The sequence below is a fragment of the Sarcophilus harrisii genome, chromosome 5 (assembly GCF_902635505.1).
Source record: "Sarcophilus harrisii chromosome 5, mSarHar1.11, whole genome shotgun sequence".
Taxonomy (NCBI): Eukaryota; Metazoa; Chordata; class Mammalia; order Dasyuromorphia; family Dasyuridae; genus Sarcophilus; species Sarcophilus harrisii.
In genome coordinates, this window is record NC_045430.1 from 248956237 (window position 1) to 248968791 (window position 12555).

Below are 12555 nucleotides of genomic sequence, written 5' to 3' on the forward strand. Positions count from 1 at the left end.
GGAGTGTCTTGAACAAGAAGGCAGCAGAGAAACATTAGGAAGGCAAGAAACGAGGCTCAGAAATGGAGAAGGAGTTGTGAGATTAAGATCCACTTTGAGTAACTGAATAAAGAGAAATGAGAAGAAATTACAGAAAGTTATACACTAAACTGAAACTTAAGAGTTGTTTTTTTTCTTTTTTACCAATCCAACAAGCATTTTCTATATATCTATCTATTACAGTTAAAAAAAAGAGAGAGAGATGTTAGATAAAAAAAAAATAGAAACAAGAAAAAGAAAAAAAACATGACAAATGAATGGAAAACCCAGGAGCTAATCTGATGGTATAAAGGGGTCTTATTTATTTTGGTTTGTTATATTATCTCTGAAAATACAGCAAAATCGCCTTCCTTGCTTGCTTCTTTTTTTGTGGGTCACTTAGGAAGTCTGGCAAAATCTACAGATTCTTTCTCAGGACAATGTTTTCAAATACATAAAATAAAATACATAGAAATACCAAGGAAACCAATTATATTGAAATGCGATTATTTAAATATTTTAAAAAACAAGTCCATGGACCTCAAGTTCAGAACCCATGAACTAGATGAACACCATCTAAAATCTCTCCTAACTCTAAAAATCCTTTGATCCCAAGTCATTTAAACTCTGAACTTCAGTTTTCTCTTCTATAAAATGAGGTTGAAATGAAAAAAAAAAGGCAAATGAAAAATATTTATTAACTCTCACTACATGTTCCAGGCACTGCACTAGGAGTACGAATTCAAGAAAAAAAGACAGTCCTTTCCTTGAGGAGTCCCAACATCCCATTGCTAAGATTTTATGATTTTCTTTGGCTTGATCTACAGAATTCAAGATGGTTCATAAGGTCAGTCCAAGACTGAGCAAGACTCTGTTATACATTTGATGGGGTTTTCATTGATTCTATAACGTTGTGCTACTTGTTGAACCCTATTTTCTGTTGTAATTGCAAAATATCAAAGTGCTGACCTTCTTTCCTTTCCATTTCTCCCTTATTAACTCTTGTGCAACAGTCTCTTAACTAGTGTTCCCACATTTAGCCTCGCCCCTTTTAATTCATTCTCTGTGGCCCTGCCAGATTAATCATCCTAATGACCAGCTTCAATCTTGTCACACCTGCACCTTCAATAGCTTCTCATTGCCTTCTAATTGCCTCATTACTCAGTTTCTTAGCCTGCATTTTTATTTGTGATGATCAGATGAGTAGCATATGCAAAAAACTCTGGAAATGTTAAAGAGTTATCTGAAAGCTAAATAATAATAATAATAGTGATAACTCTCTTCAGTGACCTTCAAAAGGTACTTTCCAGTAACATCTTTTTCTATTCTCCTACATATATCCTGTACCCCAGCCAAAGTGGACCTCTAAATACAACTTTCATTCGCTTTCCCACTGATATTATTTTTTTTCCTTTGTGTGGAATGCTCCCTTCTCTCATAATGTCTTACAACTGAAATCTTGTTTGCTTTTCAAATCTCACCTTAAATATACCCTCCAAATTAATACTTTCTCCAAATCCTTCCATGTGCCACTTGGACATTAACCATATCCTGCCCTCTATTATAGTTTTTTTTTGTACATTTGCTTTGTTTTTGTTTAAAAATTTTTTTATTATAGCTTTTTATTTACAAAACATATGCATGGATAATTTTTCAACACTGACCCTTGCAAAACCTTGTGTTCCAAATTTTTCCCGCCTTCCCTGTCCCCTCTCCCCTAGATGGCAGGTAGACCCATACATATTAAATATGTTCAAATATATTGTACATTTGTTTTATTCTCTTCACTAGATCATAAGTTTTATAAGGGCAGGGAGTGTGCCTTATTCAATCCTGTATAACTGGCAGGGCCTAAGCACATAAACAGTCAATCAATATTTATTGAACTTATAAGATCACAGATATAAGGAGCCTGATCTTGTCTAATTCCCTCATGCTACAGTTTTGGGAAACTCTAGCAATAGAGCTTTGTTCAGGGTCATATAGCTAATTAAGTGGCAGGATCAGGAAGTCAAACCAGGATCTTCTGATACCAAACGGTGAGCTCTTTCCACTGTATATATTCAAAATGTTTTCCTACTCACATTGAAAGGAAAGACCATTTTATATCTATGTCTATATCCCCAGTGCCTAGAATAGTGCTTGTCAGTTCATAAATGCTTGTTAATTATGCTTTACTGACTTAAATGGAGTTGTAATGAGATTCCTTCTCCAGACGAGGAAGTGGCCAATCTCAAGGGTTAGTAAAAATGGTGCACTGCTTCAGCTTGACCTTGAATATATACTTAAAATACTTTCTCCTTCTTTCATTCAGGGGAAAAAAGAAGTCTCAGATCATAACTGCATCTGCTAGAGATTCCTGTCATTGAAAATCATTTGAGTGCATTGGCAGAATCTTGCTGTAGATAGTGTTGATGAGGTCTCCAGCGTATGGAAATGTTTCACATCGACCACCCTTATTTTAGCACTGTAGGATTAAAGGGTTGATTTTTTTTTTTCTTTACAAGTGCCATTGGATTAGAATTGACTTCAGACTTAATGTGATTTTCAAATCTTTGATTTCTCAGATGTTGACTTTCATTGCGGCTGGTCTGCTTTGTGGGAAAGATGATTTTTGGCAAGAGAACTGCTAAAATCCCCTAGGATTCTGGTCCTTAAATCAAATGCTCACAACTCCTAGCTCTAGTAAGAATATACTGCAATTATCTGTCTCTGCTAGTTTATAAGCACTTGGCAAACACATTCATCTTCACATAGAAATAGGCTTGTGTCAAGGTGTTAATTGAGCTGCAGATGAATGCATCAGGAAATAGAAAGACAAAGTACTAAGGGAAAATTTTATTTGGGAAATTTTTGTTCTAAGTAAAGAGGTGTTTGGGGATGAAATTTCATTCTCAAAAGGAATAATTATCTGTATATTATTGTATGTAGTGTTCCTTCATATCCACACACATAATCACCATCCTTATTCAAGACCTCACTACTCACACGAGTCATTACAAGAGCTTCCCAATAGGTTTCTCTGCCTTTAATTTCTCCCTTCTCCAATCCATCCTATTCACGGCTGCTAAATTGGTTTTTCCAAAATACAAGTCAGATCATTTTACTACCCTGCTCAAGGAGCTTTAGCTACTCTACATTCTCTTTAAGATATATTACAAAGTCTTAAATTTGGCACATAAAGGAATATTTTCATAATCTGATTTTAGTTAATTTTTAAGGCTAATCAGTTCCCTTAAGTATCATTTCTTTTAGTCAAATCACTGACTTGCTTATTCTCCATACATGACATTCTACCTCCCATTATTGGGCCTTTGCAAAGAAAGCTGTTTCCCCTGACTGGCATGTTCTTCCTTCTCAATAACTGGACAAAGAAACGAATTAGGTAGGAAGAAATATTTGAAGAAAATGAAACATTCTTAGAGGTAGAGAGAATGAATCTTCTAATAGTATGAATCAGTAAAGAATTTATTAAGCATCCATGTGTTAGGTGCTGGGAATACCAAGATAAAAGTAACATAGTCCCTATCCTCAAGAAGCTTACATTCTAGTATACCTTCTTTGGACTAAGATTTTACATTTAGAAGATTTCTAGTTAATGCTTGTTGGCGGTCTAAAAATATGTTTCTGACACAAAGACTATTATGAAGGTATAGATTAATCATCAATCAACTTAGATTAAAAACAAAACAGAGGATAGAAACAAGCCCAGGAAATAAAAGATAACTACAAGTACCTGGAATGCTACTGCGAAAATAACATCCAGAATGTAAAAGCTCAGAATGAGCCAGGGCTAGTGAAGAAAAAATCTGTCTGGGGAGAAAAAGGAGGAAGATAAAAGAAGGAATGAGAACTTTGCTTGGGGTCGGTACGACTGTTGATAATAGAGAAATTAAAGCTGCTGATTCTTATATTATTTGTTTTCTGTGCAAAGAAGAATTATAGTAAAAAAAAATAGTGCAAAAAGTATTAATAGGGTGTTGATCAACAAATAAGTAAAGAGGTATTAAGAGCGTACCAGTGGTCCTTGATAAATTCACGTCATCTGGCTTACACATGCTAAATCCTTGGGTTCAGAAAGAACTGGCAGATATGATTACTTAGCTACTGTCAATGTTATTTAAATGATCATGGAAGAAGAGGTACCAAGATTGGAGAAGGTAAAACATTGTCCTAATTTTGAAAAGAACAATCTGGACAAGCTCCAAACTATAGGCCGGTGAGCTTTACTTTAATTCCTGGAAACATTTTAGAATGATTCAAGAAATGGTTGACCGACATCTAGAAAGGTAATTGATTCCATAGTTGCATGGCTTCTGAAGGACAGGACTAATCTCCCTTCTTTTTTGATAGAATTACTAAATTTGTAGGTGAAGAGAATACTCTGGCCAACTAGAAAGTACCTCATATTCTTGTGGAAAATATGGAGAGATATAGATTAGATATTACAATGAAATGGATTCAGGATTAGACAGATAATAATTGATAATGGTAATATCACTGCAGACTGAGGTCTTCAGTGAAGGACCAAAGGGATCTGTGCTTTTAATCTTTTTATTCATGATTTGGATAAAGGTCTGGATGGTATTTTCTTTTTTTTTTTTTTTTTTTTTTTTTTTTATTTAATAGCCTTTAATTTACAGGATATATACATGGGTAACTTTTACAGCATTGACTAATTGCTAAACCTCTTGTTCCAATTTTCTACCTCTTACCTCTACCCCACTCCCCTAAATGGCAGGATGACCAGTAGATGTTAAATATATTAAAATATAACTTAGATACACAATAAGTATACATGACCAAAACATTATTTTGCTGTACAAAGAGAATCAGACTCTGAATTATTGTACAATTAGCTTGTGAAGGAAATCAAAGATGCAGGTGTGCATAAATATAGGGACTGGGAATTCAAATGTAATGGTTTTTAGTCATCTCCCAGAGTTCTTTTCTGGGTATAGCTAGTTCAGTTCATTACTGCTCCATTAGAAATGATTTGGTTGATCTCTGTATGAGGATGGCCTGATCCATCAGGACTGGTCATCATCTAGTATTGTTGTTGAAGTATATAATGATCTCCTGGTCCTGCTCATTTCACTCAGCATCAGTTCGTGTAAGTCTCTCCAGGCCTTTCTGAAATCATCCTGTTGGTCATTTCTTACAGAACAGTAATATTCCATAATTTTCATATACCACAATTTATTCAGCCATTCTCCAACTGATGGACATCCCTTCAGTTTCCAGTTTCTAGCCACTACAAAAAGGGCTGCCACAAACATTCGTGCACATACAGGTCCCTTTCCCTTCTTTATAATCTCTTTGGGATATAATCCCAGTAGTAATACTGCTGGATCAAAGGGTATGCACAGTTTGATAACTTTTTGAGCATAGTTCCAAACTACTCTCCAAAATGGTTGGATTCGTTCACAACTCCACCAACAATGAATCAGTGTTCTGGATGGTATTTTCACCATATCTTCTGATGACACAAAGTTTGGAAGGGCATCTAACAGTAGATAATGGGGCCAGGATCCAGAAGCATAATGATAGATTAGACTAGTGGGCTGAATTTAATAAGATGAAATTCAACAAAGATAAATGAAAAGTCTTGCACTTGGCTTTAAACTATTAATTTCCTAAGTATGGACTTGAGCAGGATAGAGGTATGATTAAATAGCAATTGCTCAACATGTCTCCATAGTGTGATGTGGTAGCCAGTAAAGCTAATGTAACCTTAAGTTGCAATAAGAAGGCAACTGGGAGGTGATCCCTCACTATGCTCTGCCTTGATCCGACTCCATCTGGAATACTGTTCAGAAAGGCTTTGAGTCCATATTATATGGAAACTGCTTGAAGGGACTGGTCCTACTTAGCTGGGAGGAGGGAAGACTTGGTGGGGGAGAAGGTAGATATGAGACAAGGTGGTTGTCTCTGAGTGTTTGAAGCACACCTTGTGGAAAAGGGGGTCAGGCTCATTCAGTTTGGCCCCAGAGAGTGGATTCAGGAACAATGCATGGAAATTGCAGAAATCAAGCTGGGCTTGAGGTCAAGAGAGACACATTAACAATGAGAACCATGGAGTGGGCTGCCTCAAGAAGTGGTGGACTCCTCCTCCATGGAGGTCTGCAAGTAGAAGGTCTTAGAGGACCTCTGGACAACTGGTTTATTGGGGGTCAAATAGCTGCCGAGATCTTTTCTAATTCTCAATTCTACGATTCCACAAATTGGAATAGTCTGTGCACAATAATATCTCTGATAGAGGTAAAATGTTTAAACAAACAAACACATACATCAACTTCCAATAACATAAACCTCAAAGACACAGAAGAAAAAGATAAGAAATACAAGAGCAAACACAATTTGAAAAACCAACATAAGTAAAAAAAGTTTGGGATTTAAGGTTTTATTTATGGATATCCAAATGTTTCTATTGATGGTTACTATTTGTAATTTGTAATTTGAAAAAGATTGTGATACAACTTAAAAAAATTAAATATGCTATTTCATTTTTTCTTTGATATACTTCTATGTTTGAATATATCTCATATCACAAGATCCAGACTATAAGGTGCAGTAGAACATATGCTGACCCTGACTTCAGAAGACCTCCATTCAAATCTTAGCTTTTCTTTTTATTTGCTATATAACTCTTGGACAAGTTGCTTAAAGCTTTTCGGGGTCTCAAGAGCCTTAGTTATAAAATGAGGGGGCTGGATTAGGTGATCTCTAAGACCCTTCTCCCTTCAGATCTTTGAGTCTGTCCCATTAAACTCTATTAACTTGGACCTATGACTTTTCCCTGTTCTATCAGAGAATTTGGCTTGGACAGAACAAGCTGGAATGACTGGCTTTTACTGCCATTACATAATTGCCTTTCATGATGGTGAGACAGCTAGAAGAACATCATAAAAGAGATTCTGACTCATGTCCATCACTGAGAGTGACTAATAGAGCCCGAGGCATTGTCTGGATTTGGTTTGTCTCCCTTTCAGGGAGGGCTACGATGGCAGAGTTGGGGGAAAACTTGTGTGGAGGAAAACTCTAGGTTAAGTAGAATCAGTTTAACCCTAGACTTCTCAATTTCTCAACATTTTCACATCAATAGATGGTGCTAAAATCAAAGCGATGTATCTCTGTAATGTATGGCTAGAGAATCTCAGTACTCTAAGATTGTGTGTGTGTGTGTGTGTGTGTGTGTGTGTATGCATGCACGTATACTTTTGAGGGGGCCAGAAAGCTAAATGTCAATTTTTATATTAGAAAACTGTTGATTATTGATCATGGGTGTTTGCAATTCCATTTATTAGAGTGTGCATCCAGGAAATTGGTGGTTGTTATTTTAAGGCAAATATTTACTGAATAATCAAACATAAAGGATGTTTTTGTTCTAACTTAATTTTGTTATTGTTGTTGTTCACAGTCATGTCCAGCCCTTTGTGACTCCATTTGGGGTTTTCTTGGCAAAGATACTGGAGTGGTTTGTCATTTCCTTCTCTAGCTCATTTTATAAATAAGATACTGAGGCAAAAATTGAATAATTAACTTAAAAACTTAAGCATATTTTCTTATTTTAATTTAAATTTTTAAAAAATTAAGCATATTAAAAAAAACTCCTAAGCTTTAACTCAAAGAATACATTTTTTAAAATGAAACAAAATACCAATTTTGCTTTTCAGACATGAGAATATGCCTGGGCACTTCTGGCATACTCTGTATATGCACCTACATTGATGATGTGAGAGGAGGCACTCAAATATTTATATAGTTTATTCTGAAAGTACATTCCTGTAGTCCAGACATTCTTTACCCTGAACTTTTAAATATTTTGATAATTGTATTTCAATAAATTGATTTCCTTTGCAATCTTCTGTATTTGATTTTGTATATTTAGAGACACTTCTGAGAAGGGGTTCAAAGGCCATCCTTACCACACTGCCAAAGGAGTCCATTATACAAAAAACAATTATTAAGAACTCATTAGTCTAAAAACACATTAAAAAGGTCAAAAAAATTCAGACATTACCTTGAACAAATCCGTTACCATGAATTTTTATTTTATTAAATATTTGCTGAAAAATCAAATTTTTTTTGTACCTCCAAAAAGAGCCAATGGGGAGAAGCTCTTTGTGACAATACCCAAGCAAAGAAACAATAGAAGGCCTTATTCAGGAAGCTTCCCCTTCCAACTTTGGTCAGGAGAAGTAAAGTAACAGCCTCTCTTCACTTCCTCACTCTCCTCCCAGCAAGACCAGACCCTGCCAGGAGAACTGGCCTTATCCCTAATAGCATATGGAGTCACACTCTTAAAGCAGCAGGGCCCATCAGCAGGAGTGGTAGAACCCTGGAGGGGATCATGAGGGCAAGGTGGGGAAGAATGTGGAGATGCTTGTTGTAAAGTTTAATGATCTAGTCCTGCCTTCCACAAGCCACAGGAGATCTGGAACTCCAAATGGCAATGTGAAGGCATCTCTGTGGGATGCACATCGGTAAAAATAAACACATAGAACTCACACCATGAGGCCATGATTTATTGAGCACATGCACTCAGAGCATTTTCCAGACGTAAGGTCTGGGAAGGTAGACGTCTGCAATTCAAGTATTCAAACTACACTCATTCACCAAAAAGCTTGTGCTGTACCAATAAGCAACCATGAATATGGGATTGGTGGCCTCTTCATTTTTTTTATTTTTTATTTTTTGGGTTTAGAAGAAAAGAGACACCAGTAAAACTTCACTGATTTTGACTGGTTGAGAGGAATTCCAGCCTAGGACCGGAAAATCTGAATTTCTACCTACTTTAAAAACCTCAAAGTATATCCCAAAGAGATTATAAAGAAGGGAAAGGGACCTGTATGTGCACGAATGTTTGTGGCAGCCCTTTTTGTAGTGGCTAGAAACTGGAAACTGAATGGATGTCCATCAGTTGGAGAATGGCTGAATAAATTGTGGTATATGAATATTATGGAATATTACTGTTCTGTAAGAAATGACCAACAGGATGATTTCAGAAAGGCCTGGAGAGACTTACACGAACTGATGCTGAGTGAAATGAGCAGGACCAGGAGATCATTATATACTTCAACAACAATACTATATGATGACCAGTTCTGATGGACCTGGCCATCCTCAGCAACGAGATCAACCAAATCATTTCCAATGGAGCAGTAATGAACTGAACCAGCTACGCCCAGAGAAAGAACTCTGGGTGATGACTAAAAACCATTACATTGAATTCCTAATCCCTATATTTATGCCCACCTGCATTTTTGATTTCCTTCACAAGCTAATTGTACAATATTTCAGAGTCTGATTCTTTTTGTACAGCAAAATAACGTTTTGGTCATGTATACTTATTGTGTATCTAATTTATATTTTAATATATTTAACATCTACTGGTCATCCTGCCATCTAGGGGAGGGGGTGGGGGGGTAAGAGGTGAAAAATTGGAACAAGAGGTTTGGCAATTGTTAATGCTGTAAAGTTACCCATGTATATATCCTGTAAATAAAAGGCTATTAAATTAAAAAAAAAAACCTCAAAGTAGGAGAAACATTGGAATGAAAGCTGTTTTGGGGACCTGTTTTAATGCATAGCTGAAAATGTATTATTATCAATCAATTAGCTGCTCATAAATAAATGAATGTTTCTTAAGTCCTAATACTTGCTATTTAATAGTAATTTATGTTTGATTTAAAAAAAACAAACAAACAAACCCAAAAGAAGCAGAAGGAAGTTTAGAAGGGAGCATAGAGCAGCAGGACAGTTTTGTCATTATGTACCTTTTGAAATTTATTATACACTTAAAACTTAAAAATTATGTAAGAGTTTCAGTTTTACACAATACCCCATCCCCTAAGCAACTTATATTTGTTTAGTGTTTTAGAGTTTGTAAAACAATTTCATGTATATGTATACATATAGATTTACAAATGTGTATATTCACACACATTTACATATTTATTTATAATTTCATTTGATCCTCATAATAACCCAATAAAATTGGCAAGGAAAGAGAAGATTTAGAGATGTTAGTGACTTCTCTATGTTTACACAGCAAGTATCAAAGGCAGCATTTGAACACCAGACTTTTGACTCTTAAAAAATAGTATTATACAACAGATGTCTCTCATAAATAGATTTAGGAAGCCTATATAGTTTGTTAAACAGACTAAGGAATGTCCCTGTAATCTCATTCATTCTTTTTATTTCTTTATCTTCCTTGCTACCTCACTCTTGAGTAGAACAAAAGTACTAAGAATGTTAAATTAGCAGTGTATGAATTAAAAGGGTTAAAAATAATAGATTCTTATTATTTCTATGACAACCTGTCATGATTCTAAAACCTTTCTTAGTATCCTCACTTTGGAAAGGAACCATGTGATTCTGTGACATAAAGGATTCACTTAATATTAGGAAGACCTGAGTTCAAATGCATGACCACTGGAGAGTCACTTAACCTCTCTGAAATTCAATTTCTTCATTGATAAAATGAGTATAACATTATAATTTTAAAGTTAGAACAGATTTGAGAGGCCAATTGTCCAACTACTTGAAGACTATGATGTGGGGGAGAACCCTACTTTCCACCTTCTGAGGCAGCCCATTTCTCCTGAGAATAATTCTGCTTGTTAGAAAGTTTTTCCTGACATAACATCACCTACTTAGACTATCCCTTACTCGTGGTTTTGCTCTCTGTAGTCCAACAGAACCAATAAAAACCACTCTTCTATGTGACATCTCTACAAACACTTGATGACAGGTAACTCCCATGAGACTTGTCTTCTCCAGGTTAATTATGACCTATTCCTTAACCTATCAATCTGCATGTGACATTACCCAAAAGCCTAGTTGTTCTCCTCTGGACACTCTACAATTTATCAATGTCTTTCTTCAACTACGGCTCTTAGAATTGAACACAATACTTCTCCAAAAGTGGTCTGATCTGGGCAGACCTCATTCCTGGAAGCCATATATTTCTCAAGAAAGCCCCCAAACATGGAAAACTATATTGTGTCTAACATATCACACTACTGTTTCATATTGATTTTTTTAAAAAAATTACTGCTTCTTTATTCTTCTCTAAGAAACTTATAAGTGCCAGTTTTTGTGAAGCTTAAAATATACATAAAGGGGTTTGAAAATTCTAACGCACTCTATGAATGCCAGTAGTTTTATATGTGTGTGTGTGTGTGTGTGTGTGTGTATATATATATATATATATATATATATATATATATATATATATATATTTTATATACATTATATATACACACACACATTTTATCTATATATATATATATACACACTATACATATATATGTATATATATGTATATATATAAATGGGTAACTTTCCACCCCTCTGTCCCACTGTCCCATCACCGTACCCATAATCTAAATAAAATAATGGCTGACTTACCCATCTTCCTTGGAGTAAGAGACACACAGAACTGAAGATCTAGCTGTTTGCCTTGCATCGGGCTGCAGTTGGAAATATTGACCCAGAAGTTGTGATGTAAGTCTCTTGGCTTGGGCAGTGGCTCGTCATCCCGACTGACAATCTCTTCGGCCTTTGCCTTCTGCTCTTGGATGATCATGAAGGCCCGGCCCGTCTCACAGGACACTCCCATCCGCTCCTTGGAGAACGTCAGGTGGGCCACTTGATCGTGGGGGACTGAGATGTTCCAGGACACCGAGGTTAAAGGGGGCAGCCCCCGGTCCCAGTTAGGAGTCCGCAAGTAAACTTTGGCTTTGGAGTCTGGGGTCACAGTGAAAATGCCTTCATCTGCAAGGAAGAAAGGAGCAGTTTACTTTTTTCCCAGCCCACTGAACCATCCCATTTCCCTGATACTTTCTTTTTAAGGAAAAAGTCAAGGGCTATTGTGTGTAAGGGGAGCCCAGAAAAGCATCTCACCTTTGAAAGAAGGTATAAAAGTCACATTCATCCCCTGTCTGAAAGACTCATTGAAGAACCCTGGTGAGAATGTTCTCAGGACCACCGAGATGTTGGTTTTCACTTGAATCTTTTCGATTGACCCTCCAGGGCAAAAGGAGCCAAAATAGAGGTTCTGGCCTTGGACAGCGCTGGATAGCATGTAACTAAACGTGGTCTCACAATTCTTGTCGTGAGTGTGCTGCTGAAGCTTTTGGGCAGGGCTCATCTGGAGGCTGATTTTGTCCTTGGGAACGAACAGCTTCCATGTGTAGTCACGTAGCTCAACGGGCAGCTGGATGATGTCACTGGGGACCAGAAGTTGGTAGCTCTTCCTGCTACAGTATCCGATGTCTGTACAACCTGTACAAATGAGAGAATACCCTCTAATCAGACAAACATGAATTAAGCACCAACTGTGTACCAGGCACTGTGCTAGAAAGAGATACAGATTTAAAAAAAAAAACAAGTAATCTCTTTTCTTATAGAACTCATATTAAATATTAAATTGCTAATATGTTATAGACAAATTACTCAAAGATATTTTAAGGGGTGGTTCTTCCTCTTAGATATTAAAATCATAGAATAGGGGAAGAATCAGAAAGT

General features: G+C 36.3%; 1 protein-coding gene across 1 annotated transcript in view; it reads right to left on the reverse strand.

Annotated features, from left to right (window-relative positions):
• CDCP1 (CUB domain containing protein 1) overlaps positions 1 to 12555 on the reverse strand; it is a 69114-nt gene that overhangs the window by 3929 nt on the left and 52630 nt on the right. The window contains exons 6-7 of the mRNA XM_012551316.3: positions 11932 to 12312; positions 11437 to 11802 (exon numbers count right to left, since the gene is read on the reverse strand). Coding sequence (XP_012406770.2) covers positions 11437 to 11802; positions 11932 to 12312 — 747 coding nt within the window. The remainder of the gene's footprint in view (positions 1 to 11436; positions 11803 to 11931; positions 12313 to 12555) is intronic.